Source organism: Aythya fuligula, chromosome 2 (genome assembly GCF_009819795.1).
Source record: "Aythya fuligula isolate bAytFul2 chromosome 2, bAytFul2.pri, whole genome shotgun sequence".
Lineage (NCBI taxonomy): Eukaryota > Metazoa > Chordata > Aves > Anseriformes > Anatidae > Aythya > Aythya fuligula.
In genome coordinates this window covers 136,433,415-136,459,549 of record NC_045560.1, presented here as the reverse complement: position 1 = coordinate 136,459,549, position 26,135 = coordinate 136,433,415, and the positions used below count along the sequence as shown (strand labels likewise).

Genomic DNA, 26,135 nt, shown 5'->3' with positions numbered 1-26,135 from the left:
TGTTCACTTCAACCAGCAATTAGTGGTAACATTTCTATCCTGTGCAGTGATGAGATTTTTATGCTAATCATTACACAGCAGTAAATTAATCATTTGGGCACATTTAGATGGTATGTATATTTCATGAGACAGATATAGATATCAAGATCAGCTTGATATTTACTCATGGTAAATGGAAGTGTCTCAAATTGTCATGGGGGAAGCATACTAACTAAATATGCAGCCAGAGATGTTCGCAGTGTAACAGCAGAAGAAGCACAGCTTCATCTCTTGGCCCAAAGAAATAACTCCCTTCCTTTGGTTTTAATTATTTTAAGGGAGGTAAAACTCTTGTGGGATCATATAAAACTGAATCATTCAAAGAGTGGCAGTGAAACTCCAATAATGTCTTGACACACGAAGGACAAAAGCAGCAACTTTGTTCCCGATCCTGTAATTTTTCTTTTATTACTGGCAAAATTACCTACGTTACATTATGCAGTATTGAAAAGAGACTTTTCATCAGCATTTGTGCTATAGTCTGGTCGGGTAAATGAATTATGTATCTGACTCGTCCCTCTGTAACTATGTCTGAAAGCTTTGAGTTGTAGCAGAAAGGAAGCCTACCCAGGGGCCTCCCTTCTTCTCACCAGATGCAAGAGATTTGTAATACCTTCAGGAAAATGTTTATTTGAAATTTAAATTTTTTGACACATATTTAAATACTACTGCTCTTTTTCTTTTTTTTTTTTTTTTTCAGCTCTAAGCTCTCAGACCTTTGCAGGCAAAAAGCAATCTAGTCCAAAGCTGACAGCATTTTATTTTGTCAGAGGGAAACATACACATGGTCTCTTTATCTTAGAACGACGTCAAAATACTTACGAGTAGCACAAATTTATGACAGGTGACCCTGACAATGATATATACGTAATATTCTCAACTACTATTTTCTCATCAGAAGTAAGACAACCAGGTTACTCAAAGATGAGAGGTGGTGACCAAGTGGAAGGGAAAGTTACATTGGTATACCTATATCACTTAAGAAGTGCTTTGTATTGAAAATTGATCAACTTCTATATGTTTAATTGCCATCAGTTGGTACAGCAGAATTGCTTCACAGAGCAGGGATAATGATGAGCTATTGCACAGCAGGTACAAAAGCCCACTGGGAAAGGAAAGAAATTTATTAACATCTCTCCGTTTATGGAAATTTTTGAAAAGGCAAGGTTATCAGGAGAGCACTGTGAACAGCCAAAATTTAAGATCTGAGAACTATTGTAGATCAGACCAAATAGAAGAGGTGAATCAAAAAGACTGTGTCTTATTTTAATCCAAAACAGATTTTATAAGAAAAAAAATCTTTGTGAAAAATCAAATTCAGAAATAAAAGAGTTTTAATTTCAGTTAACATAAAAATAAGATTGTGATCTTGATTCTTGATAAATATATATTTTTTCAAAATCTGCTCTGCAAGTATTCACTCCTGAACTATGTATCTGAAGTCGTTGTGAAGGTTAAATTTTCTTCAGGGGCACTATGGTCTTAATTTTTATGGCCTATCTTATTCAACCTATGAGCCAACAAGCACGTCTTGGGATGTATTTTGGAGTCAATGTGCATACAGCATCATTGTTCTTCGCTCCAGCGAGCATTCTTGGCTCCAAAGATGCTCTACCTGACTTAAGGTAATTAAGGATTTCATTCACCAATGGAGAAAAACACAAATAAACCCTGTTTTCAAGTGAGCACAGGTGAGGACTTGTACCAATAAATGTAACCTCACTGAAAATCCTTCTGAACCTCTGATGTAGAGAGCAGCATACCTTGAGGAAAAAGGATGTGGAAGAAAGTTGATGTATTCTATGAAGGTCAAAAGGCTGGATTCAGAGATAGTTGAGGGTATGTCAGCAGTGAGCACCACTAGCTTTGCTCTTGCCAAACAAGCAAGGAAAAATGAACACACACACACACACACGACATGCCTTGAAAGCATAGGAAATTTTTGCCAACTTTATTTCAATACTGTTTCTTCAAAAGGAAATAGCAGAGTATCTCAGGCAGCTTTTATGTTCCTGAAATGATTTGGAGGGAAAATTGAAATGTTTAATAAACTTGATGTAAAACCACTATTAGGGGGTTTATCATTGTAAACAGGTATCACAGTTATTAATTCCATAAAAATGAATGGCTCATCACTAAGCTATTGCTCAACTACAGAACTGATCAACAGCACACGAGATTGCCTGCCATTTGGTTTAATACTCTGTGTTGTTTGTTACATCCGTTGTTTTGCGTTGATTATATTGCAGCAGTTAGTCACATCAGCAAGTCTGCTTGTTGTAAAATTTAAAACCACAAACAAGCACCATGTTGCAAAGAAATGAGAAGAAATCATATGCTCTAAAATGTTCCCCAACACCAGTTGTTATCTGCTTTACGGAAACTTCCGAAACTCTGAATATACATCATCTTGCAGCAGGAAGGCAAAACAAACAAAAAAAAGCAAAAACAAAGCAAAACCAAACCAAGCAAACTAACAAAGAAAACAACAACAAACCAAACCAAACCACAGGGTAGTACATAATAATCAAATTCCCAAGTTCACTCCTCCTTAAAAGTGCCCATGCTCCAGCATCCTCTTGCCTAAATTCCAGCAGGAGAGACCCAGCAAAGTGAGAGGGGCAGCTCTGTGAATGGCTTCAGCACCATGAACCAATATCTGCTCTTACACTTCATTTGGACATCAGCTGGCAAGTAGTGAAGGTCACAAATCACAGCTGTGATAGCCGTCTCTGAAACATCATGGCATTTCAGAGAAAAACCGCCACACGCAATTCTCTGCATGTCACGACTGTGAGTTTTCCATCAGAAAGAAAAGGACAGGCACAGATTTCCATGGGGAGGTGACCAAAGAAACACAGGAGCTGCTGCTGTCTGGAGAGCTGGAAATCCCATTATTGACTTTCTATCCTCTAGGTCCTGGTTTATCTGAGTCTTGCATGAAGCAACCTTCATTAAGATTCAGCAGTAGGGGCTGATGGAGCTATCTAAAGCCATACCATTTTACCATGGTATGGTAAACTAACTGAACATTTTACTATATATTACCATTAGAACAGCCAAGGTGGCATCCCTGCGCATGGCAGGACAGGGTTGGAACTAGATGATCTTCAAGATCCCTTCCAACCCAAGACATTTAATGGTTCTATGATTAATATGTCCTAGAGCCTGAAAACTACAGTATTACCTTAAAAACGTAAGAAGAAAAGGCTGTTTTGTTAATAGGATACCATATGAACGCATAGATTGAAAGGCAGAAAACTAACTCATAACATAAACACGTTCACTAACTCAATACAATAATTATTCTGATGCAATGAATTTATTTTCTTATATTTTTTTCCTGCTGCACCAGATCAGTTTGTATATAAATGAGTATTTTACTATGACAGAGAGCTATCATACCTTCATTGGAAATTTAAAAAGTACTTAAAAAAAGGAAATTTGAACTGAAAATCACAAATGGAAAACATTAAAATAGCAAAAAGAATCAGGAATGTGTAAAGGAGTATGTAACTTTGAGGAAAGCATATATAATAATGTGCAAAATCAGGGTGAAAAAAAGGAATTTCCTACAGCTGTAGACCACATGCATTAGTGGACTCACAATCTTTACCGAAGAACAGAAATCTTCTTTTTTGCTGTTTTATTACCTTGGCAACATCTCTTCCATGTCAGCAATTACATAGGAGACAACAGTCCAAACAGCAGCACAGAGATTCATCTGGTTTGGATCCTGAACTGTCATCGTGTCCCCTTGAGAATGATGAAACCAGAAGTATTTACTGAGGTCATCACGCAAGCTGGCACCTACGGAGAAAAATGGGCAATATTCCATTATAGGAATACAAATATTTAAAGAGGAATATAAACTTGAATCCATTCCTGCACTGTTTATTATTGAATCCACATGCAACTGTATAAAGTTCCATATAATAACTGTGCGGAGCCGTGGCATGTGCCATTTGTAGGTTTTAGGTTAATTGACTTGACGGAGCACGAGGCAGCAAAAATTCACACCGAGGAAAAGCTGCACTTCCCCGAGAGGCTCGTTTCCTCAGTAACAGTACACATCCATTTTCCTCTACGATTACCAGAGCCCAACCAGCAAAATCCAAGCAATAACCCCCACGTGGTGGCACTTCCTTCTGTTCTTAATCCTGCAGAAACCAAGTCTTTGGTTGTGAGAAGTAATACCAATATTTATGCCTGCTCAGATGGCTAGCGACTGCTTCGTTATGTATCCTTGCTGAGGCAAGCTTTTGGAATTTGCTTCTACTTTTGAGCCTCAGTTCGTGACGATGCTGTGCTGTTTCAGCACAGCTTTCCAGATAGCCCGAGGTAAGCCGGGCCCACCTTGCAGCAGCTGCCAGGAGCCCTTGTCAAACGGGGGCTCAGCGAGTTGGGTGAAGGCACAGTTCTGCCTCGTCAGGAACAGCTGCCTCCCCCTGGGCCCACGGGCACAGAAAGAACCGAGCTGCCTCAAGCTGTGTGGGCTCAGGCAGCACAAATACAGCCTCGGAGTAGACCGAACGCAAGAGGAGCAGAAGCTGCTGCCCCACCAGAGGCTGCAGCAGAGATGCCGGTGTGGTATTTGTGCTTTTCCTTCTGGCCATTCTCCTGGTCCAACCTATGCCCCTCCTTGACTCCTTTTCTCATTCCAATTCCTTTGAGTTCATTATCTCTGCCTCTTCTTTGTGGTTTTATCACAGGATCCCAGGGTGGCTGAGGCCAGTAGGGCCCTCTGGAGTCACCCGGTGCCACCCGTGCCCAAGCAGGGACACCCAGAGCAGGGTGCCCAGCACCACGTCCAGGCGGCTGCTGAAGGGCTCCAAGGAGGAGACCCCACAGCCTCTGGGCAGCCTGTGCCAGGGCTCCGTCACCCGCACAGCACAGAAGGGCTCCTGGTGCTCAGGGGGAGCCTCCTGGTGGCCAGGTTGTGCCCAGGGCCTCCTGTCCTGGATGTACAGACAGTGATGAGATCCCCTGGGCCTCCTCTTCTCCAGGCTGAGCAGTCCCAGCTCTCAACCCCTCCTCAGAGAGCTGCTCCAGGCCCTCCATCACCTTCACGGACCTTTAGTGAACTCTCTGCAGTATGTCCATGTCTCACATAACGAAGAGCCCATTACTGGACACAGCTTCCATCTTTCCATTTTATCAGCTTTCATCTGTTTTTCTCTCAACAACCCTCCCATCCTAACAAAACTCCACCCAAAATTTTGAAGACGTGCTATTTGCCAGCAGCACTCTGATTCAATGCTTCTAACTTCTCTGTGTTGATTCTTTAACTCTGCAAGTTGATCAGGGCTAGAAGGTCCACAGCTCTCTGTGTGGGAAGCACCTAGCACAAAAGACCACCACTCCTTGATAAGTCATGGAACTGAGAAAACAAATTGTGATACAAGCCCGAGAGTAAGGGTATAGGCCCCAGGCAGAAATACAGACTGAGATTACTCCCACTGTGTCAAGTAATACAGAAAAAAACCAGGATTGTTTGATTATAAAGATGAAATAAATAAATCATTCAAATAAATAAATATTCATATATTTATTTACAAGCAGTAGAAAATCAGCATCAGATGATGAGGGCTTTGATAAATTCACGTGTGTTCGTAAGACTCACGGTTATGATCCTTATTGGTCTCACTGAGATGCCTGAAGCCTTTGAAGAGAATGAAACCAACATTTCTCACAGCATAACCGTACATTCCTACAACACATATGTTTTGATTGCTCACATAGTCATTCTGGACACAGTCCAGCTCTCACTACGCAATTACTGCCATGATGGGAACTGACCTGGACTGCTTCTTTCAGTGCTATTTTAGGGGGGAAGAAAAGAAAGGTAACACATTTTGTAGTTCCATCCCATATGGAATGAAGATCCCTTCATAAGAGAGAAAGACCAAATGCTGCAGCATATGGTTATACAGTTTGTGATTTCATTTTAAGAGTCTCTTCTTGCTCTTAAGAGACTTGTTTGCCACTGACTTGAACCAATGCAATCCCACTGAAGTCACTGGGTTGGTTACAGGTGCTGAATTATGTTCCAATAATTTTAGCATTGAATTTATGTCAACTCATACTCACTTTTAAAATTTTATTCTGAATTCTTTTAAACATATACAGCCATAAAGTAACTGAACTATGATAAATTCTTTAACTGATGGAATCCTGCCCTACAGATGCATTATGAGTTAAGTCACTGAGGAAAATCCATTATAGTTTTTGAACATTTTTATAAGACTTAGAGTAAAAATGTGTTGTCTGGAATTTGTAGTAGACATTCCACTAATCATAGTAATTATGAACTTAGAAAGTAGTGTTTTTTCTCTGTGAATGGTACAAGGATAAATACCCTTCCCTTTGTAATGTTTAACTCCCCAAAATGATGAAATAGATTTGTTTCTCTAAATTGATTTAATAATCAGAAAATGATCTAACTTTGACATAAGCAATTACTAAGAACTCTGGCAGAAGGATTTGTCAGGGAGTGTGTGAGAAGAGAAAATATGGAAGGGTTCCTAAACTGGCCACACTGTCTCTTTAATGTCTTAGGCTATCATTTAAGTCACTGACCTGTAAACATCTTATGAGACTAAGGAAAAGACCCCACAAAAGTAGTTTTATACTATGCAATTAGAAACAAAAGTGAAAATCTATATTCTTAGCATTGAATACAAGAGAAGCTTACAGGCAAGCACCCCACAAAAGCCTCTAGACATGAAACACCCTCAGGCACAGATATAACTGCAAGCAATTTTCATGTCTCCTACTCCAAACTTGAGGCTCCCCTGTACTAATGTGAGTTGCCAGCAGATATTTATGGCTTCCAGAGGTCGCCAGGGTGTGGGAAGACGCTGAATATTGTCCCTTTTCCAGCAAATGCATCCACGACTGAGATGAACCTGTGCAGATGACTGTGAGGAGGGAAGTTCTGAGATACTCTGCAGACTGCAGTCACGTCGAATTACCTAAATAAAGTCAGCAGGATCCTACAGCCCTTTTTCTAAAACACTAACAGAAGAAAAAAATCTTTGCATATAAACAGTCACCCTACAGAATTTAGGAGAAAGGGAGAGAAGAATTCTGCATAATGTTTCAGACAGTAAGATTTCAACATAGATCGGCTGGCTGACCACACTGGATCCTACACAGCCACTCAACAAAGTCTACCTGGAAGCCAAATTTGCCACCTCCAGAAGTTTTAAGCATAGTGAGAAATCAGAAAAAAATAATCTAGATATAAAGTTCAAAACTCCATTCTCCAACTCTTGTTTTTTCACCTAAATGATTTAAGTTTTTGTTGTTGCTGTTACTGTTTAGATGGTGACATTTCCCTCAGGAACAACAGATAGTAACAAATGGAGGTTTATTTTTGCAAACTGCATAAGCTAGCAGTCAAGTAAAACAGATGAGTAGCCATGCCTCATAAATCTGCCAATAAATTATTCACCCATCTCCATGCTAGCCACCTACAAAGTGAATAGCACACAGCCTTACAAGAGCGCTGAAAGGTCTAATTAAGTACTTAAAAATCCTCAGAAGGGAGGCGTTATGTAGGTATGCATCACGTATTTAATTCTGATTTCCAGGTGGAAACAATACTCAAACAGAAAAAACAAGCGATGGGCTTGGTGCTCCACTATCCCATTTTACGGTCTTTTGCTACTTTCCTTGTGTTCCAGATTGCAGAGCAAGAACACCCATAAAGAAAAAGGGGATGTTTGCCAAACAACCCCCTTTAATCGGCCTTTTGCAGTCTGTTCACATTTACAGTGATGCAAATCACATGAGGAACGCTGCTGGCCAATAAAGAATTTACTGAGAAATTACTTCTAGCTGGATGTAGTAAATGTAATGGCATGAAAAGAGAGAATGTTAAAAGCAGCTGCCAAATATGCTGTACTTATTGTTCGACTGCATCAGAAATACTGGAAATCAAAAAGCCTGCTCTTTGGTAGGACCACGCGTGTGCTTAGGGAACTACAGCACACTCGACCCGCTTCTCCTCGAAGCCTCGCTTCTCTGCCATTTCTGGGAAGTGCTCGCAAAAGTTGGTCGGATGCAAATAACCAGCTAATGCCTCCAACTTCTCAGCTTGGGTTTCTTTGTTGTGAGGGCTGTGTTTTTTTTTTTTGTTTCGCTGCTCTCAGCTCCTGAGATCACCTCCTTATACCTGGCCTATTAGTGAGCGCGAGCAAGCTGCTGCTGAACCCGATTCCATGCTCGGTTGCAGAGCAGAGTCCCTTGTGCAGCACCTGCCCAACTTACTCCACAAAGGTAATATTTTTAAAAACATGTGCAACCAGTGCATGCTCTCTTGTGACCAAATGCTGAAAACCCAAATTGTGCTGGAGGGTTTGGAGTGATACAGGTGTCATCCGAGCTGGCAAAATCATTAATCACAGGGGTCCCCTGAGCACAGCAGGCAGGTGTCCTGCAATCCAACCCCACTTCTAGGAAACACACTGATCCTAATCGTTGCAGGCCTGCTACACACAGTTCAGCCAGCCCCTCAGACATAAATTTGGCTTAGCTTCCCCAGGTGCTGCACCTTCCTTTAAGACTAGCCATCTCCCACGCTTTGCCACCATGCACAAGCCTTTCTTCATGAATCAAAATCACTGTCATGCAGTAGTGAGAAAAATAAGGCAACAGTGTAAAACTGCACCAAAGCAGTCATTTTCCTTTTATTAATGTGAATTACAGTCACTGTTACCAGAAGCAACAACCAAATATAGCAACTGTTGTCTGAAGTCCTGCTGCTGCTACTATTGCAAACCCCACTGCCCTCTCCGTTTGCTCTGTTTGTGGCTTGCCTAAGGTAGTGTCATGAATATGCCATCAGGATCTTGCTCTCTGCTCCCAGATGGTGGTTACCTCATGGAGAAGGAGTAATATCCGCCTCCTTCTGTGCTGCTGCACCAGGGGCATCATCTCTAGCAACCGCATCTCTCCATCTGGAGCTCCTTGCTGGAGAGAGTCAGAGGAAAGGCCACTGAGATCATTAAGGGCCTGGAGCAGCTCTCCTGGGAGGAGAGGCTGAGAGCAGGGACTGTTCAGGAGATTTCCTCAGTGGGTATAAACACCAAATGGAAGGGGATGCAGAAGAGGGAGACAGACTCTTCCCTATAGTACCCACTGACAGGTGAAGAGGCAATGGGCACATGAAAAATAAAACACATGAAAGTCCACCTGTACCTGAGAACCTCCTTTTTATTTTTTATTTTCCACTATGAGGGTGTTCAAACACTGGCACAGGTCATCCAGCCAGGTTGTGAAGTATCCTTGGAGTACCTTGGAGATCCTCAGAGATATCCAAACTGGACACAGCCCTGGGCAACCTGCTGTAGTCAACCCTGCTCAAGCAAGGGCGTTGGACCAGATGGTCCCAAGAGGTCCCCTCCAGACTGACCCTTTCTCTATGACTCTGTAACCCTCAGTGACATTTCCTTGGCTAATTCAGACATCTTCTACGATGGACACACCACAAACAAATTCTTCAGTTCTCTCCTTCGTGTCTTAAACTTCTTTCACGAGTCTCTGCATAACCAGCTATTTTACACACAGTTTGATGCGCTGAATAAGGCAGGTAAAAGCAGCTGCTTTGGTAATTGATACTGACAACGTATTTTCAGTAATCAGCTGTGTAAGAGTATCTTGATGAAAGTCCACAAACATGCGTTGAGGAATTCTGAAAAAGAGCCCAGCCTTTCTAGCTTCTGATCTCAGCATGAAACGCACACTGTGAATATTAATTGGCTGCTGAGCGGAATATTTGCCTGACTTACAACGTACCTACATTAAACACCAATTCTTCACGTGTTAATAAAGTGTATGCCACATTTTTTTTCTTGCCAGCCTAATAAGATGACACGGTGCTGTAGCAGGAAGAGGATGAATGAATCACAAAATGAATGGTGAGCGTTGACCACTGCTGCTTGTCAGTCACAGTCAGACACTCTGCTGCCTTCATGTACATTGCTGTACCAAGTCATCAATGGAATTGCACTCTGTGGCCAGATATTTTAGCATTACAATTATTTTTCATTTGTGCAAACAGTGGCTGGAAAATTAGTTATTATGAGCGTGATTTGAAAGGCAGTTTCCATAAAACCCAGGTATCTTTAAGGGGGAAAGCAAATAATACCTAAAGAGCATTTTTTTCAATGCAAAACATTTTGCATTAAATTCCTCCCTACATTTGTTTTCATTTCTTTTTAATACACCAAACAGAATTTGGCCAGAGGAAGCCAAATGTGAATCTTGAAGTCCGTATGTCTGCTGCGCAGCCCTGTCAATGACCTCACAGTTGTTTTTGCTTTCAGGAAAACTTTGCCACACAACTATTCCATTAAACTTCCAGATAAAATTGGAAATTCCCCACTGTTTGTGTAAGGTCTCTTGGGTGTGCTGGGTCTTCAATACCATAGTTAGGTCTTTGGGATACTGACCTCTACGTGTACATGGCCATATATAGTGAAGTTAATATGTTAATGAATTACAACAACATATAAGCAATGTGTAACTTTTTTAGGTTTTGCTTTACAGTAGTCCCTAGAGGGGATGACAGAATTGCTACTCCACTGTTTCACACAGTATATATACCTCTCCAGAAAAAAAGAAAGAAAGACTCCAGCTCAGAAGAGCATACACTCAAAATAGACCAGAGGGACTGCAGGGTGAGAGAGGCACGCAGAGATGAAATGGCACATTCATTTTCTCACAGCAGCTGAGAAAGGAATAAATGTTAAACATCTGAGCCTAGACCAGTGCCCTGTTGAGCAAGCTATACTTCCTCCTAACAGCAAAGTTGGAAATGCCTCAACAAGGGATATTTTGCCCAATGTTTCCAAACGTTTATGAAGCTAAAAAAAAAAAACACAAAAAACAGCATTGCAAGATTACTCATATGTGCACATCTCACATATTCCACGTACCTACTCCTTCTAGCTTCATCTTACTGTCAAGACAAGCCTACAAGCTATCAGAAGAACTGCTGATAGTAAGATGTAAATACAAATACCTGATCTGAAACTTTATTTTTTATTTCTGCACTGATTTTCCTGTCCGCAACAGACAGATTCCTTTTTTCATCTATTGAAGATTGCTTTTGTTTCCTGGTTTTTCCATAAGACACAAGTAAAACTCCTTGACTATCAAATTTATTCCGATTTCAGACCTTCTTAACATTAATGGCACTATTCAGAAATGTACAAAAAATACAATGCCTTGGAAAGAAAGCAAGACCTGATGAAATACATATATATTCTTTACACTGAGTACTCAGAAGAAAAGGGGCAAAGGGACATATCACAATCATTATGCAGTTAAAAACTGCTATGTACCAGGAAAATACAAAATGCTGAAGACAAGAGCATTTTCCTGCTTACACCAGAGCGCTAACTCCACTTCGTGTTCCCACAGTCCCTCTGAAATGAGGGCGTGGGGGGTAGGTATATGCCCATACAGTAACAGAATCAATAGCCTCTCGCTTCTCATAGCTGGAGCACTGCTGCCCTAGACATTTTGAAAGGTCAAAACTGCAGGGAAGAGGTGGGGAGACACAATTTTTCCTCAAAAGGGTATGTGTCAAAGAGGTAGCATGGAAATAAAAAAAAAGATAAAAGATTTGAACAGGAATAAAACTTCTTAGTCTACTTTTTATTTTCATTCGGTGTCTTTCTAAAAACCCAGTGACATCACAAGTCTTAAGGCAGTAAATCTCCTTCAGTATTACCTGTGCATAGGATGGGCTAGCTGGAGGGCTACCCCATGCCACTGCATCCCCCATGCTGCAAGCCCTGAGGAGCATCCTGCTGCTCGTGCTGGTGTTGCCCAGATGTTTTCTGGGCTGCCCTCAGTTACATGCAGTCTTCAGAGCTATTACTGTAATGAAAATCCTATTAGTGCAAATGGTTCCTGCATGCATTTCAGTGTACATTCCTTCTTTCACGGGACAACCTGTATTTGATATCTGGCTTTAATGTCAATTATTTCATTACCCATTTTTCAGGCAGGCAGAGACAATGCAGAATGTTAATGCTGTTTAGTGAGGCGCTGACAGCATTCGTTCTCCTGTCATTTAGTCTCAAATGATGAAATTACAGGTTAAGTTGCCCGAGTTGCATGGCTACAGACACTGAAATACTTTCCTGTACGGATCTTATAAATAACATCAGAAGTCCTGCTGTTTCACCTCCTGAGTCATTCTCTCAAAAGTCTTTAAAATTCATGACTCAAACAACAAGGCAGAGGGAAATCTTTCAGTCAGTTGTTTCAGTGGCTAATTAAATGAGACTACAGCGTAAGGGAGACAATATGAAGTGTGCACTATTTCTTACTTTGCTTAATGCATTTGAGAATTAATCCTCTGGATACACTAAACAGACCAAATTACAGCTCAGGATTATCACAGTTATGTTTGCAGCATACTAACCTTCCTCTCGTTGCGGTGGAGGAATGGTGGCAGCTGGGGATTCAATCTACGCTTGCATAAAATCCTAGAAAATGAGGTTTCAGAGAAGGAAGTGGCTCTACTCAGGTTGACCAGTTTCTAAAATTGAACTGCCCTTGATGGGGAATAAACAGACGAAGCTTCACCAGTGGAGGACACTGGAAGCTCTTCCTCTGCTTACCCACCCTGTAGGGAAAGCACCCCCTGCCATTTGGCTGGATGTTTCCAGACACAACAACCTCAGAAAGCTGCATGCAGCCCAGTGTGTTTTGCCCACCTCTGATGGACTGATCCTCCACAGACTTACCAGTCCCATTTTTGAACTTATTTACACCTCTGCCCCCCCTCAAAGCTCCCCGTGGCAATGCACTGTGTGCCCATCATGTCCTGTGGGCACACCGTGGCTCTTGTGCTGGGTGCTGCAGCACTGGTGCCCTGCCTTTCATGCTGTTGATGCTTTCATACATTTTTATCACACCCTACCTCAGCAGTTTGTTCCAATCTGAAGAGTCCTCCATGCACAAAAACCATTAATACCTCTGAGGATGTAGGCTGCCGTGACTCTTCTTGTCCCTCTTCACATCCTGCTTCATCATTCCTGTGACGAGAAGCCCAAAACTGCCTACAAAAGTCAGTGTGATACAACTGCAGCATCCCACAACACAGACCCCTTGATATTTTCTTCTGGTTCTCCTCCTACAGCCCACAGCTCAGTGCTTCTCACTGCGCCTGGGTACTGAACTGAGGCTTCAGACAATTATCTTGATTTGATTTTGCAGATCTGAAAATAACTAATCTGGATCCTGTTTTCATGTATGCAAAGCACATGCATAACACACTGCACTACTCTGTGCTTGGTGGCACTGTAATGCCACTGGGTGTTTTATCACTTAAGCGCTTCCTATTACAAGATCATTGTCACATTTTCACAGCTTCGGTTTGTATGTGAAACACTTGGAGTAGGCACCAGTAAATTTTGCCAACTTGCTACTTGCTCCATTTGTGGTTAATGTTGAGTGAGGCGATCACCTGAAGTCTTCCAAAAATGTGGCTGGGCAGCCTAACAGAGCTCTTTCTCCTTTCTGAAAGCTAACATTTTATTTCTACCTCCTTTCAGTCAGGTATTACTCTGCAAGAGGGAAATACCTCTTACCTCCCAGTAATTTATTTCTCTAAAGGTCTTTGATGTTGGGGCTTTTGAGAACTGAACTGTACTTTGCTGACCAGATCCAATTACAAAAATGGGCATAAACTCCTCTGAAAAAGCTTTACTAGATGGGTGAGTCATGACTCCTTTCCTCATAAGCCACACGGACCGTTCCACTGCTTCTGTATTTTTTTTGTCCTTGGAGTCCTTATAGAACCACAGAATCACAGAGTGGTTTGGGTTGGAAGAGACGTTAAAGCCCACCCAGTTCCAGCCCCCTGCCATGGGCAGGGACACCTCCCACCAGCCCAGGCTGCCCAAAGCCCCATCCAGCCTGGCCTTGAGCACCTCCAGGGATGGGGCATCCACAGCTTCTCTGGGCAGCCTGTGTCATGGCCTCACCACCCTCACAGTAATTAATTTCTTCCTAATATCAATTCTAACCCTCCCCTCCTTTAGTATAAAGCCATCCCCCTTGCCCTATACCTACACCCCCTGACACAGAGTCCCTCCCCAGCTTTCCTGTAGCCCCCTTTAGGCACTGGAAGGCCACTCTAAGGCCTCCCCTTCAGGTCTCCACCCTGACTCAGTGATTCACAAATATTTATTTAGGCAGAACACTTCAATTTGGGATTATATACCTGTTTTAACTGTAGGTATCTATTCTGTATATTTTAACACAGCTTATTTCATTTGTGCTTTCTTTAAAATGAGGTATGTGACCACGTATATTATGTAGTCGCATACACAAGAGACTACTTAACAAAGCTGCTATTTTTAGAATTGGGTTGTTGAATTTATAAATCCTTTACATTTTTCATTCTCTTTTAAACACTGCTTAGGATGGACGAAAGTCACTGCAAAATTGGCAGTTTCTCTAATCTAGGATTCATCTTCATGAACTTATTTTTACCTTATTTCTGCACAGCAGTTAAAGCATGCGATTTACTGATTAGCCTTTAAATGTCACACACAAGGGTCAAGCGGAGTACTTAGTGAGACTGAGACCCATGCGAACCATCTTTCCCAACCGCGTGCATTTCTCAGAGTCTCTATACCCACTGTACAACTGCACCATGTAGCCGATGCCACAAACCTGCTTAGAAACCCAAGGCATTGAAGTCCTTTCTTCGCCATCCTCTGCTAGCCATGGAGCTTGCTGTCAGAGCTCTTCAGTAGACACTTGTTGCACAGAGAAACTCTGTCCTACCGACCTCTGAACATCCCCAGATGTTCAGGGGAGACACGCACCCTCCCAGATGGCTTGAAGCTCTGATGTGGGGAGCTGGAACCAGGGGAATGAGCTGTGCATCAGCTTTTTTGCAGCACATGTGTCTGCAGGAATCATCTATACTCACATTTTCAATCAGCTCAGGAAGCTTCCCTGTATTTCACATTTAACGGAGGTATTTCCTAAGCCAAATTTGCAGCTCAATTTAACGCAAGCCTTTAGGTCTGCCTTCCCAGAGGAGGCATCATATTCAGAGGAAACGTGCAGCTTTCCATTGAAGTTCCCTGCGGGCTCTAACCTGCCCCGGACACGAACACAACTGGATGCTTAATCACAAACTTCCTGCAGGGTCTCTCTAGCAATTTGCTACCTCCTAGAAAAGTTCACAGCACCTGGCTTAGCAGAGCTCTGGTCTGTCCAGATGGTGAAGCCTGTTAATGACTATCCTGGTGGTGAACAAGTTATGAAGAAAAATGGGCAACCCTACTGTAAGGAAAACACACCCTAAGCAAACTACAAACTGGTTATATTTTATACAAGACAAAAAAAAACTGTATTTATACAATCACACCAGCAGGGCAAGAAATTTTTTTACTGTCTCTCTACTGTCATACCCCGTTGACACTCTGAACACTTGAAGGGGATGGTGGATTTCAGATGTGAGACCATGAGACAAGGCTGGTAGAGTACTATGACTATGATAATAAAACATACTTCGTAATATCTATTGTTACTCTGATTAATGCATACCAAGCTACAGTGCATACTAAGCCAATATAGGCTATTTCCTAATAAATGTTAGATGCTCCAGATATTGGTGATGAAATCCCTCTTTCATTTGCTCTGCAAACCCGTGTATATCTAACTGGTTCATTATTAATAGAAAAAGAGAGAGGTAATTGAAACAAAGTTCAGATCTGATCTTATCGCAAGGTTCAGGGCTGTTCAGATCTGGGGTTTCGTGCCATTTCTGAACCAAAGTCCTACTAATTCTCCATATTCTGAAACACAAATGGCTTTGTTCCACAGGCTGTGAACACCATGAAACAGGAAAAAAAAAAAAAAAAAAAAACACTCTTGAAATGAATGTCTTTATGTTCTTGAACAATAATTTAAATATTTTTGTCAGCAAAGCTGCAAAGAAACAACATATTTTAAAAACAAATAATAATAAAAAGAATTCAGGTATAGTTAAGACACATGCTGCAACACTGTAGGCTGCAGTTTCAAAATCTTTCTATTTTCGTGTTTCATGGTGTGACACGGGGCTCCACTCAGAAAAGACAAGGAGAAATTCAAGGATATTTGTCCTTTAAGGCGGGGAACAAAGAAATTCCTTACACCTGCTCAGGCTCTGCAGCAGATCACTAGCTGAATGTGGCCTCTGATTAATCCACACAGCACTACTAATATTAGAAAAACGGAGGGTAAATAAAGCAATGTCCCTACCTACTGTGATTCTCTATTCCTGCAAGTCTGAGTTGATGTGACAGCTGGTTTACCATGGCGTAAACACACTGAGTCATTTGTCACAATGCAAATATATTAAGAGTAAAAGATAAGTCATGAAGCTCAGAGAGGTCCCTAAGAGATACCAACAATTAATTTTAGGTTGAAAGGTTGCTTCCTTTCAGTGACAGAAACTCAACCGCAGCAGTAAGTGAAAATATCGTTTGCCTAAAGATAGGTGTATTCATTCTGCATTCATTCGCTGTGTTACCATGCACAGAACATGCTGGACCTACCTTTTTTCTTATTAATAGGTTGTTTTTAAAAAAAGAAAACTGCTTGGGTGAAACTGTACAGAAGCAGAAGATGGCACTTGTGTATCCTGCCACCCCTGCCCGCTGAGCTATGAGTCCACCTTGGAAAATCTTCCTCCAGATGCAATCTGATTATCTCCATTGCAATTATATTATTGCACAAATCAAGAATCAATACATATTTTTCACCATTTGGGAATAAAAATGTCCGAGACCCCATTTTAACTTCCATGCTAACGTTGCTCGGTGCAGCTTCTACAGAAATTTCACGCGTAGCTCCAAGTGGCACGACGTTTGCCAAGTGATGCAATAAATGTAGCTAATCTGATAACAGTGACACTCTGTGCAATGCTAAGCAAACGAACCTTTATTACTTTAAACACTCCATGCCACCCTTCCGATACACCGTGATGGTGCTAAAGCTTAGAGCAGCGTTTACAGCTGTAAAAAGCAAAGACACTTGGACTTGAGTTTAAGACAAAGAAATCAAGGGCAAGTGCCCTCTTGTAAAACTTTTTGTGGTGTTGCTTTCAAAAACTGTCTATGACCTGATGCAGAGGGGAAAAGGAGCCATTGATTGGGAGCAGCACAGAACAAGCGATGTGATCTATGCAAGATTATTACAAGATCTTTAGACTTATTTTAATGGAGAAAGCTGTATTTCACTCCATCAAAAAATCTGAATCTCTGCATTGCTGTACTTGCCTTTCAGGGGAGAGAGACACACTCCCCAGTACAACTTTTCATAACCAATTTGACGGACTGTTGGGACATTAAACCCAGATTTGATGGATTTGGATCCCTACCCTCACCTACCCACCTTGATTTTGATTACACTTCTTAAATCGATGAAAAGGTTTGCTATTCTAGTTTCACCATTAAGAAAAGGCTGAGAATATAGATAATATTATGGTCTACCAAAACATGCCAAACATTCACGTGTCATTGGAAAAGAGCAGATATGAGTAAGGCATTTGGTTCCTCTCAAACCCATGCAGTGAAGACATCTTTTAACACAGCAAGCACATACACATATACCAACCCACACATAATTAAAAACCTTCCAGGAGCCGAGAATGCTAAATCTGTATCTTGCTATAAACTCAAAGGACTGCAAAGACTGCTCAGCCAAGCTAGAACTAAAGGTGTTGCTTAAAAATAGCAACAACTGAATGAAAAAGTTTTAACACTCTTGCCAATATTTATTTTACTTTTACATCCTCACATTAAAACTGTCAGGCATTTGATAACAAAAAAAAAAAAAAAAAAAAGGTTGATTTTTGTCTCTTTAGGATCTGTAGTTGCAAAATCATTTTTGCAAAATAGTTTTGCCTGATTATTGCTTGAATACTTTCCATACTCCTACAAGGACTGACATGGAAGAAAAAAGGTAGGTCTCATTAGTCCTGTGTAGCCCAAGCTCAACCTCAGCTGGTATCAGATTCCTCAGAAGAGGTGAAAAAAAAAAGCCACCTTTTCAAAAATGCAACCATTGAAATCACAACGCATTGACTGAAGAACGGGAAACTTTCTGCTGTCACGTATTCTTTTCAGGGTCAAAAAACACACAAGGAAGACTGGAAATGAGCAGCTCATTGCAGGTGAGTACGGTCGCATTGTTCTGGGCTGTCAGACTGCAGTCGCTTCCCTCCAATGCCAGCAGGGTCCAGGACTGGGACTCCAAATGTGGCTCAGGGTTTTAAAAACCACGCCGTAGCAGAGAAGGCAATAATAATTATTTCAATAATTAGATTCTGTCTTGCGCTGTGTACCGAGAGCCCAAGGCTTAACTGGAATTAGAAAAGGCACCCAGAGTGCCTCTACAGCAATCTATTTCAGTGAATGGAGCAGCCAAATATCCTTTTCTTGAAGCAGTGAAAGAGCAATCACACTTTTTCCTGTCTCAACGAATTTAAAATGCACTGCAAATCAAAAAGAAAAAGAGAACGACCAGAGAAAAGAAGCAAAAGGCCTGGAATAACGCAATCCATGAAGGGGATGCACATTGAATGCTGCCCTATTTCTCTTTGGGAGAAAGGATGCTCTACTTTCTCCCCACTGTACTGAAGTTAAGCCGAACCCTAAAATAGGGATGCAGATTTTTCTTTGCACAGCTTGCTGAGGCAGAAGGGGGGCAAGTGCAGGTGATGTGCAGGGGGCCAGGGAAGGTGAGCTGCAAGCAGGAGCCTTGGCCAGCGGCAGGGAAGGAGGCTCACAGCAGGAGGAGGCAGAGCCAGGAGCATCGAGACCTGTTGGTTATAATAATTGTTTCTTGGCTATCTTAGCTGAACACCAAGGATTGCAGGCAGAGGGACGTGACCACCAGGGGTATGTCCCAAATGCAGCCCCATCCTAATTGCTCGCTGATCAGAAACCTGAAGCCACCCCTTGGGCCAAGGGAGAGTGCCCTGAAGTTGTGGCTAGGCTGAATATGCAAAGTGAAATAGCTTTTAAAAGCTCCAACGTAATGTTCCCAAAAACACTGCACTATGCCTCAAATTTTTTTTTACCATGAATAGATTTCTTGGTAGCTACTTGTCTGACCAAAAGCGAGGATCTGCATGGAGAACAGAAAGAAAGCAAACGGCATTTGCACATCACGTGGCAAGTGAGGATCCCTTCCTTCTCCCAAATGTTCCAAAGCAAGAGGCATCAATGCAGAGCACTTGGAGGCTTCAACAGCATCCCATTTATGTGCTTTTAATTGCGATGCACATGAACACCTGCCCTAAAAGTTAGCCAGCAGCTTTTGGTGGACAGGAACAGTACTCATAGCAATTAGGAAGTGAAGGAAGAGGCGGGCGGACTAATTAACTTTTCTCAATGCTTCCCATTTAGCCCATCTTAAGGATTTAAAATTACAGGTGTATAATCTGGGATGTTTTCAACATCATGATGATCAAAACGTGTTGATCAGCTTTAGCTGCCGAATGAAATCTGCTTGCTAGTGAGATGTTAGAAGGGCTAAAATCGCTCAGGCCAAGATGACAAGCTACTGCAGGCTACTTGCATGGTACAGAGTCAAAGGCTCAGCGAAAGAGCTGAAGCATGCTAACATGCTAACACTTGATAAAACAAGCTAAACTTTCCTGCATCTAAAAGGCCACTGACTGTACAGAGCACTGAGTCTGGTTATCCAGATTATTTGGCACTATGTTGACCATACGCAGACTATCACTACTTAGAACGTTAAAAAAGTCTAACTGGGAAAAAAAAAATAATCCCACATGGCTTCAACTAGCCTGCTAGTAGCAGCCAATGCTGTAATAAAGAATGGGAGAACCAGAGGGGTTTCCTTCAGGCTATCTGCCCAGCCACCTGCGATTTAGGGACTTTTCGAAAAGGAAGTTGCATTCACATCATTGTCAGCGACAGCCCTGGCTGGGCCGTTCTCCCATGCTGCAGTCCATCCTTATAAAACTGATGTTTGATCCTGGTTTCCAAAACATCTTGTGGTGCTGATTTCTTCCATTCAATTATGCATTGCCCAGAGGAGCTTGTCCTTTTGTCTTATGTCAGTTTTCTGGTTGGTGTTGGTAATCTGATCCTCCAGTTGTATAAGAAAAGGTGAATAGCTATTCTCTGTAATATAATAGAGCATCATCTATAATACAGTATTACAGAGAATGACTATTTTCCTTTCCTGTGCTGTTCAAATACATCTTTCATATTCTTTTAATTTATTTTTCCAGAGAGGATGGTTATGTTTTGTTGGAGATGTCCATCTTAAGAGCTGGCAGGTCAATCTCATAAAACCTGTAGCTCGCTGGGTGGTGTATGTTTTACATTTACATTTGCAACAAATTCTGGAGTAGTTCGTACAGTCTAAGGATTGGTTTGCTTTGATTAAATTAATAATTTGCAACCCATATTAAACTGCTGCAGTTATATGTGGTGCAGAGAACTGGCATCCTTACAATGGAAAGCTGGGCTTTTCATTTTGCAATAAATGACACAATTCTGCTTTTTAATTCTTTCCAACTCCAAACAGATGAAAATAAAAGGCACCACAAACTGCTCTCACAAAGTGAAATAAAGCAGTAAAACCAATCATAAAGTCCAATCGTGCACGTTTGTGTGACTTGATACATATGTGAAACAAAAACTTAAAAATAAAACAGTTTCTATCTTTGCTCATCATTTTAACCAAATGTTTGTTGTTAGTGGAACTCACCATCCTGTTATTTTCTATTACGATCTCATCAAAACAGATGTTGTTTATAGAAATCAATATTTTACAATATCATTCTTTCCTTGAGAACCTAAAGACCTAATCTGCTTAAAGAAACTCCTTCCACAATGCATTCTACATATGAAGAAACACTAAAACATACATTTAGGATCAATACCTTTAAGGTCAGTCATAAAAGCACTGGGATATCCAGATACTACTATAATATAGTATGATCCAGCAATTTTGTGTCCTCGATATACATGATGGCTCCCTTTGAACTTACTTTTTGATCCTATAAAACACATACAAAAGCTCAAAGTTATGTTGATCTCTGAGGACACTAGAAGAGATTTAATATACCATTATTAATGATAATGCCACGAGAGACAGATAAAATGCTGTGCATTACAAGGGTGGACAGTGTACTTGTGGACAGTGAAGAATGGGAGGATGTATGGAGTAGGGCACCACAGGTTGTTTGGTATTTTCCCCATAGACCAAAAAGATGGACTAGAGTCTTCCTGTCTTACGGGGGTGACATCAGGCAGGGAAGTACTGCAGCATCACTGAGGGCAAGAGGAGAATTTGCTAAGTGATCTTCATAAAGTGGAGATGCTTGAAAAAAAACCAGGATGTTGTTCAGCAAGGGCAAGTATAAAATAGTGCACCACAAAAGGAAGAAAATCAACTTCAGATAAAAGCCTGCTGCAAAAGGAAAGAAATAATCATGTCTCTGGGTTCGTAATGTAGAGAAAGAACTAATGCACTTAAATTGCAGCAGGGAAGAGTGAGATTAGATACTAGAAAAACCTCCCTAAGCACGGGGACAGACGGGCTGGTGAGACTCTTTCCATTATAGTAGCTTTTCAAGAACAGCACAAACATGAAAGAAACAACCCAGGCATCAGTGAGACTGCGCTGGAAAGGATGTTTAGAGGATCTCTTGAGACACTCTTGCCAGCTCTGTGGTTATTTGAAATCTCATCTGTTTGTATGCATTTCTAAAATAACTACAGTCTACTGAACCTTGTCCGGCTCTTGTCTTGATCCATGACTACGGCCAATTTTGGCCTGCAAGGTGGAGTGAAATTCAGGATCACCAGCCCAAGTGGACCTTGCACGCAGCACTCCACTGCATGGCAAACTTTGGGAATAACTTCATGCTGCATGTCCCGAACAGCCTAGAAATAAGAACTTTCCATCAAGAATTTGTCCTGCTCCTAAATATTTCATATAAGCAGCAATGTGTGTGTGCAGTGAAAACACCACAAGGAATTTTACCTCTAGAAGTTTCCCATTTAGGGAGTACAAGGCATAAACATTTTTGAAAAACACATTGGTTACTTCACTAGTGCTGAGTTTGGTTTCTGTTTCTTCCCATTTGTCTGCTCACAGAGGGCAGCTGAACACTGATGTTTCTCAGCCTGCTCCCAGCACCTTGCGCTGTGCTTTGTTACTTGTGGCTGTGGTTTTGGATTTGGGGATCAGGGAAGCAGACAGGCGATCCAGACATCCCTCATTCTGGTAACACCACAATTCTTCACAGTAACCTCTGTCCTCAGATACAAAGACAATTTTAATTTTTCTGTCTGGTATCTATAATTTACTTCTGCAAGCTGCTTCCAGTAGCTTCCAGCCGGTGACGTGTTTGCATGTTACCCACCCCTAGGGAGTCCAGGATAGCTGTAAAATGCCAACTCTCTAAACCCTCATGTCTCTGCTAGTAGGGATGGAGAATCTAACCTTTGAAAAACCAAACTGCTAAATGTTTTTTCTCCTCCACAATGCCACATCAGTAGCTTTTCAACTGCTTCCAATTTTGATATCCATAAACATTTTCTTACACACGGATGATCCCCACCAACACTAGATGGATAACCAAGCCCACTGACAACGAACCTGCTCTCTTCTTTGCTGCAGATGAAGTTGTATGTTTTTAGGAGTAATCCACGATCCCTCGGGAGTCTGGAGACCAGAGTCTGAGCATCCCTGCTTCCAGCTATTTCTTTACTGTAGCTTTCCTTAAAAACAGCAGCAATAGCTACAGAAATTCTGCTGTCCCAGAAGGTCATTGCCCGGGTTTAATATGGTTAATAGAACTGAACTGTTTTAAAATCCAGTTTAGCCAGCTAAGCAACAGGAAAAGTGCCTATTTTCTCTGGTGGATTTCCAAGCCCTACATGGTGATTGAGACAGTGCTCTGTCACAGGCACTGCAAATAGCCGAGAGCTGTGGACGGAGAGGCCCTGATGGATAATAATTCTTAATGAGGTTTTCTGGCTCCTTGGATGGAGGACTTGAATAAACTGCTGCTCACATTTAGGTGCACGCTTTGTCCTTGCTGACAGATTTGTTTATGTGCCCCTAAAATACATCTGTAGGAAGCTCTTTCCACATAAGCTGCTATTTTCTTTACATGCACTCACTCTATTTGATCAGGAGAGCTATTCTTGTGCTAAATGAATGCAAGATCTGATGATTCAAGCCGAAGATGGACCAGCTTAATTATTAAGGAAGGTAATGGAAGACTCCTTTTTCATTATTGCACCTTACAGACAAAAGCAGCTCCTCAGCACCTCTCAGGTAACTGTTATCATTAAAGAAACTGAGGAAGCATAAAACTGGGGAGGATGGCAGCTTATGTCAGAGCCAGAACAATAACCCAGTACCTTCTGTCTTGTAGTCCTATGCAGCCCACAGTCCTTTCTCAAGGATTTGCAAAATACAAATGTGTATTCAGTTTTTTTTTCACAATTAGTGTTTTTCTGTGACTCTTCCATGGCTGAATTCACTGGAATTATTACATGAAAACACACATGACATCGCTGGGAAGAGAGATCCAATGGGAAAAATTGGTCAAGATCCAGGGGGAAACTGGTCAAAAAGATTCATGCTGCTCAATAAATTCTGCTCCTCAGAAATTCAGTAGCACTGCAGACCAAATCTGTAAAATCCGTTTTGAAGACAAATAGTTAGAAGGGTTCCAATTCTAAAGCTTATAAATGTTAAAAATTTCCTGGAGAGGCTACCACTGAAGTAATTTTGAACTTGCTCCTCTGAGGAAGATGTCTCTGTAAATGTTTTCTGAGCTCTGTATTTGCTCAGCTAGGTCTACCACTAAAAGCACTCTTCAGAAGCCTCAGACATTTACACCTAAAATGCCACCTGTAAATGAAAGCGAGATGTGTTTGCTGCTTAAGGAGGGGATGAGCTTTCTGAGTAATATCTAAAGCTCTGTCACTAAAAAGCTTCCCGACCCTGGATCAAAACCATACTTGGTTTAAATGCACGACATGCCCTGCACAGTCAGCCAAGATGACTTTACAGCCTTCTTTCTGTGTACATGTAAAACTTTCAGATTGCTTGGGAAGAACAATGCTATATCATTAGCTAATATTAGCTCATATTAGCAATATGAGCAGTATTAGCTCATACCTCTAATGAGTAATGAAAGAATAGTGAGAAGGTAATCGGTGTGGTTTACTTTAAAATAACTCTCAGGTCTCTGCCTGGTGGCAGAGTAAGGAGGGACAGGGAACAGGCACTACTCATGGCATTGGAAGACCAAATTAGGGATCGTTAAGTCAATGGGACATATACAAATTAATGGGACTGGATGGGCTGCATGAGGGAGGTGGTAAATGTCTCTGAGAGGTTGCTCTGTATCATCTCGGAAATGTTTTGTCAATCAGGGGAAGTCCCCAGTGACTGGAAAAAGGCAAATATCATGCCCATCATTAAAAAAATTAAGCAGCAGGATCCAGAGAACTAAGAGTTGGGAAAACTAACCAACCTCTGTCCTCAGGAGAATTGTGGATTTGAGGGGTGGGATAAAAGTGGGTGGAAAACTGACCAGACTGCTGGGCTCCACGGATAACCATCCACAGCTTGAGGGCCAACTGGTGGCTGGATATGAGTGGTGCTCAGTGTCTATACCAGGTCAATACCGTTCACATCTTCAGCAATGATGTGGACAACAGCATCTTTGATGAAAAGCATCTTTGTTAAATCTGTGGAAGGAGCAGCTCACATGCTGGAAGCTCAGAGAGACCAAAACCCAGGAGAAGTGGCCTGAGAAGGACCTAGGCAAATTCAACAGGTCACCCTGAACAAAAGCCATCAGTGAGACGTTGAGACAATGAAGGTAACTCTAAGGAGTGATTAAGACAGAGTCAAAATTTTCTCAAAATGGCACACAGAAAAAAGAAGAGGCAATAGGGACAAGCAGAAATAAAAGAGATTCCAGCTAGACCTGACCTATTTTTTTTCCCTCCTTGCAATAAAGGTGTTTAAGAAATGTAAGAAGTTACTCGGCGAGGCTGTGGGATCTCTACCTCAGATATTTTCACAAGATGGATAAGGCACGAAGCAATGTTATCTAACCTTGAAGATAGTCCTGTTTGGAGCAGAAGGTTGGACAATGTGACTTCCAAACGACCTGCTCAACCAAAATAATTCTCTACAAATTTTCTTGAGCTGACATTCATCACACCTAACATCAATAGCCTGCATATCTGGTATCTACTGTAAATTAATCTTCCAGGATCTCTCTGTGGGCAATGAAGAAAGACACACCTGAAGGAAATTCCTTTCTTCCTTAAAACAGGCATCAAGTAAGCACACTTTGGATCAGGTTGGGTCCATTTTACCAATTAAAAACAAACAAAAAAAGCCTTCTAAAAATAAAGCCCTGCCCAGATATCAGCTTGTTCTCATCATCCCAATAGTATTTACGTCAGATGTGTTTTGTGCGCTTTTAAAATAAGTTGTGATTTTAAACTTGATTTAAACTTGATTCCAAACCACTGATGGAAACTCTGAATACTTGAGGATGTACCCGTCCCTGAAGAATCCTATTAGAAACACTCATCATATGACTTCATGTAGGAAACTACTTTGAGAGCTGCAAGCCAGATCTTAATCCTTTTAACCTGTGCCCTTCCCATCAGGAGTAGTTTACAAGTGGTCTTCCTGGAATGCTCAACTACTGAACAGTTTATTTTTTTTATTCAGCTTTTAATATTGATGCCATTGCAGTCTGTTTTCCAGGAATGAGATCCAGAAATCCACAGATATTGCTGCTGCTGTTCTGAACAACCATCCAGTCATTACACATCTGGCTAGAAATCTCCCTACATTTCCACCTTGTGAATGTATCTCATTTTTCATGCAGTTAAATTCCAGAAAGAAAAGAAGAAAGTAGAGAGAATCGCATCTAACTTTCACACTTTTCCGTTGGCAAACAGTTTTCCACCTCCAGCTTCCTTACAAAACACAAATTAAACCCCTTTTTTTTCCTATTTACTTCATTATTTGCTGGA

At 41.5% G+C, this 26,135-nt stretch overlaps 1 protein-coding gene across 1 annotated transcript in view; it reads right to left on the bottom strand.

Annotated features, from left to right (window-relative positions):
* Window positions 1-1,958: 1,958 nt before the first annotated feature.
* The window catches only part of CPQ (carboxypeptidase Q), a 154,814-nt gene continuing 130,637 nt past the window's right edge, over window positions 1,959-26,135 (bottom strand). Inside the window, exon 8 of the mRNA XM_032181425.1 lies at window positions 1,959-3,849. Within this exon, the coding sequence (XP_032037316.1) occupies window positions 3,689-3,849 (161 nt within the window). The 3' untranslated portion in view covers window positions 1,959-3,688. The remainder of the gene's footprint in view (window positions 3,850-26,135) is intronic.